The sequence below is a fragment of the Alnus glutinosa genome, chromosome 13, assembly GCF_958979055.1.
Source record: "Alnus glutinosa chromosome 13, dhAlnGlut1.1, whole genome shotgun sequence".
Lineage (NCBI taxonomy): Eukaryota > Viridiplantae > Streptophyta > Magnoliopsida > Fagales > Betulaceae > Alnus > Alnus glutinosa.
This window is the reverse complement of record NC_084898.1, coordinates 22,985,735-22,989,581: the sequence shown is the minus strand read 5'-3', so window position 1 is coordinate 22,989,581 and position 3,847 is coordinate 22,985,735. Positions and strand designations below refer to the sequence as shown.

At 40.8% G+C, this 3,847-nt stretch overlaps 1 protein-coding gene across 1 annotated transcript; it reads left to right on the top strand.

Annotated features, from left to right (window-relative positions):
• The first annotated feature begins 262 nt into the window (after positions 1-262).
• LOC133854897 (abscisic acid receptor PYR1) lies at positions 263-1,420 on the top strand. Its single transcript, XM_062291164.1, has one exon. It carries the CDS (start codon positions 340-342, stop codon positions 970-972), a length of 633 nt encoding a protein of 210 aa, XP_062147148.1. The 5' UTR covers positions 263-339; the 3' UTR covers positions 973-1,420.
• Positions 1,421-3,847: the final 2,427 nt, after the last annotated feature.

Genomic DNA, 3,847 nt, shown 5'->3' with positions numbered 1-3,847 from the left:
TCTTATATAATTAAATAAATAAAACATAATAAAAATAAAAAAATTATCTGGACTCGGCTCGGCTGGCAGCTGAGGTGAAGCCAGGGAGCCATTACCCACCTGTCCATCACAAGAGCTCGACACCTGTCCCATTCAACAGAAAAACTAATATTTTATTCCAGATTTACCCACATAGTAATTATTAAAAGACTAGTATAGTTCCCATGTTACCCCTTTCCATTCCCAAAAATCCCCAAAACCCTTATAAAACCAAAATTACTCGCTCTCTCTCGCTCTCGCTCTCTCTCGCTCTCTCTCTCTCTCACACACACACTGACACAAACAAAATCAGACGCAGCGATGGAGAAAGGCGAGAGATCAATGGCGGAGCAAGATACAGAGGAATCGCACGACAACATGGCCCACCACGTGGCAGTCCCGCCCGGGTTGACCCAGGACGAGTTCGACGAGTTGAGGCGGTTCGTGACCGAGTTCCACACCTACGGAATCGGCACCGGCCAATGCTCTTCCCTACTCGCACAGCGCATCAACGCGCCCCTACGCACCGTGTGGTCCGTCGTTCGCCGCTTCGACAAGCCCCAGGCCTACAAGCACTTCATCAAGAGCTGCGAGGTCGGCGACAACTTTAGGATGACCGTCGGGTGCACCAGGGACGTGAATGTTATCTCCGGGCTACCGGCTGCCACGAGTACGGAGAGGCTGGACATACTGGACGATGACCGGCTCGTCACGGGGTTTAGTATTACCGGCGGGGAGCACCGGTTGAGGAATTACCGGTCGGTCACCTCGGTGCACGAGGTGGAGCACGACGGGAAGATCTGGACCGTTGTTTTGGAGTCCTACGCTGTGGATGTTCCCGAGGGGAACACCGAGGAGGACACGCGTCTGTTCGCGGACACCGTCGTGAAGTTGAATCTCCAGAAGCTGGCGTCAGTCGCCGAAGGGATAGCCCGTGACGGTGACGGTAGGTGATTGAAGAAAAATCTCACAGTTACAAAAAAAAAAAAAAAAAAAAAAAAAAAAAAAAAAAGAGGAAAGGATAAAAATGGAAATCCTCCCATTTTCTTCTTTAATTTGTGTTTGTTCTGAATTGAGTTCTGTCAGCAATGTTTTTATTTTATTTTTGGTTTTAACACGAGCTGCGAAATTACGGGAATATCCTTTCCTTCGAACATGGCTTGGCCGGGCTGCCCACGTCATTCCACGAGGCTGTGTGATAATTATATGCGCTACGTTGGAGTCGCGGAAAGACGGCCGGGGTTTCAGTCCAATGCACGTGTACAGAAAATGTTGAGGTGAGGATATCGATGTCTTTTTTGTATTCTGTGAATATTATTTTGCTTTTGGAAATTTGGGTGACGATCTCATCTCAACCTGGGAGTTATTATTATTATTATTATGCCTTTCAAATTTCCTTCAACTTTTTCTCTTATTTAAAGCCTTCACATGCTTCCTGTTATTGAAAGTGATCATGTACTCTCATTTCCTACCGTGAATTTCGAGAGAAACAAACAAAAGATAACCAAAAGAAAAGTGTTTGGGGGCTGCACTTTTTCCCTACATTATCCAATGCATGCAATATTATCCATTATCGGGTGGGTCGGTTTCATTAAAGCTCTCTTATAATTGTAAAAAACGTGATTCAGAAGTCCGAATTTCAAAGAAATAAGCATCTTAATGTGGTTCTTAGTTTGTATATGCTTGTTGACAATTTCCTGAAAGTTTGTATATACTATTTTACTCTCTTAGAAAAAGACGATGAAAAAAAAAAAAAAAAAAACCTTATCTTGGAACTTTATTCCATTTAGATATTATATTAAAATGTGGTATCTATGGAGCTAGTAAAAAGAATGACTGGTGACTGGTAGACTTTAAAGTATTATAATCTATGGAGTAATTGAATGCGCGCCATGTCGGTGAAGGGGAAAAATAAGTGGGTTATATATATGGATTATTCGAAATTGGATTTGGATAAATTAGTAATAAATTATTTAGTAAAAACAAAAAACTTGGTCGTCCTAGCCTCCTAGGGATTCGTCATCGTTGTTGAATAATATTAACAGGCAGCAGAGACCAGAGACGAGAGAGAGAGAGAGAGATGGACCACCACCAGGAGGCATCAATGGCGTCAGGTGGAACAGTGTATTTTATAGTTAGAGATCGAATCTTTCTTTTTTCATTGAGATTGGTACAGCACAATTGGGGGTCAAGTAAATCAGTAGAATTTCTAGGGAAGCTATACAGCGGACCCCATTTCTGGGAATTATTGTTTTTCGAGGTCGCATTCCATTTTCAGCTTGAGGCCAAAAACGCTTTCTTTCTTTTTTTTTTCTTTCTTTTTTTTTTCTTTTTTAACATGCAAAAAGATTTGAGGCTCTCCAATTATTTTAGTCCTTTGAAATAAACTATTTCTTAGCTATTAATTCTCAACTATTTCTGCGTAATGGGTCCCATTTCTAACTACTCTTACATCACTACCCATCTGGACTGTTGGATCACAATCATCCCATTTTGTGATTGTCCACGAGCCATGTTAGTCTCAAAAATAAAGTATACTTTATTTGATGAGAATACATAATTTCATGCTTCCAATGGTCTCTGGGCTACCGGCTGCCACGAGTATGGAGTGGCTGGACATACTGGACGATGACCGGCACTTCACGGGGTTTAATATTATCGGTGGAGAGCACCGGTTGAGGAATTATCGGTCGGTCACCTTGGTGTACGAGGTGGAGCACGACTGGAAGATTTGAACCGTTGTTTTGGAGTCCTACCCGTTTTAGGTTTTAGGGTTTATAATACATAATTGTACACCCCCAAAGTAAGAAATCTAATTTAAACCTTGAAATTTCACTTGAATAGCATGAGATTTCATGCAAAATCTTTCACCGTTGGTTTAGGATATGATATTAGATTATGATTAGGTCCGATGAATTGCCATTTGACAAAGTGAGGGTACGTTGTTTATGAATTATATTGTCGACTTCTGCCTGTAGGGTTGCTGAGCTCTCAGTTTAAGAGATCAGATTGGAACCTGGCAGTTTGGATTTGTTAGGTAGGATAGCTAGCAATGATGATGATGGACGGGTAGAATTGAGCCACACATCTAAAGTGTGTTAGTTGAAACTCATGGCCTATAAGACTATATAGATTAGACCTTTCAACTTTAATCTACTAATTTCGTGTCGGATTCAGGGCGTGTTGAGAATTGGACATAAGATTATATAGCTCAACCTTTAATATGACGTATCCCTTTAATTAAACGGGTCAAATTTCTTGACTCTAATCTATTAATTTCGTTTTCAAAAATTAACAAAAATAATTAAGTACCGTTAATGCAATGAGTTAACATATAATTATGACTCGCTTCGTGCTTAAGCACAAAGCAATTAATTAATCCAAGGTAATAACCTTTTCCTTTACCAACCATATTCTTTACCCATTGTGGTCGGTGGCCGGTAAATAGAGCTAGCCCTGGCCTCCTCTCCGGATTCGATTTTCGAAGCTTTAATTAATTTGGTGATTAAATTAATTAAAGGGAACATGACCTTTCGATACAGTACGTATACAATATCTAATTAATTAATTAAGCCAGTTTTGTAGATCGACCGACGTCAAAAGTTTGATTGATTCGATCTGTTGTTCTTAGTGACAGCAAGGTTTCTGTGTCACCAACGTTAGAGATTTTATTTGTCGAACCTTTACAGTACCCAGATCGGTAATTTTCGACGATATCATGCCTGTGGTGGCATATATCAAGTCGTGGACAAAGGTCATCTCAAGAAAAAAGAAGAAGGCCGGAGGCATGCACTTTTGCTGAGTAATTGAGACATTTCTCAGACTAGTT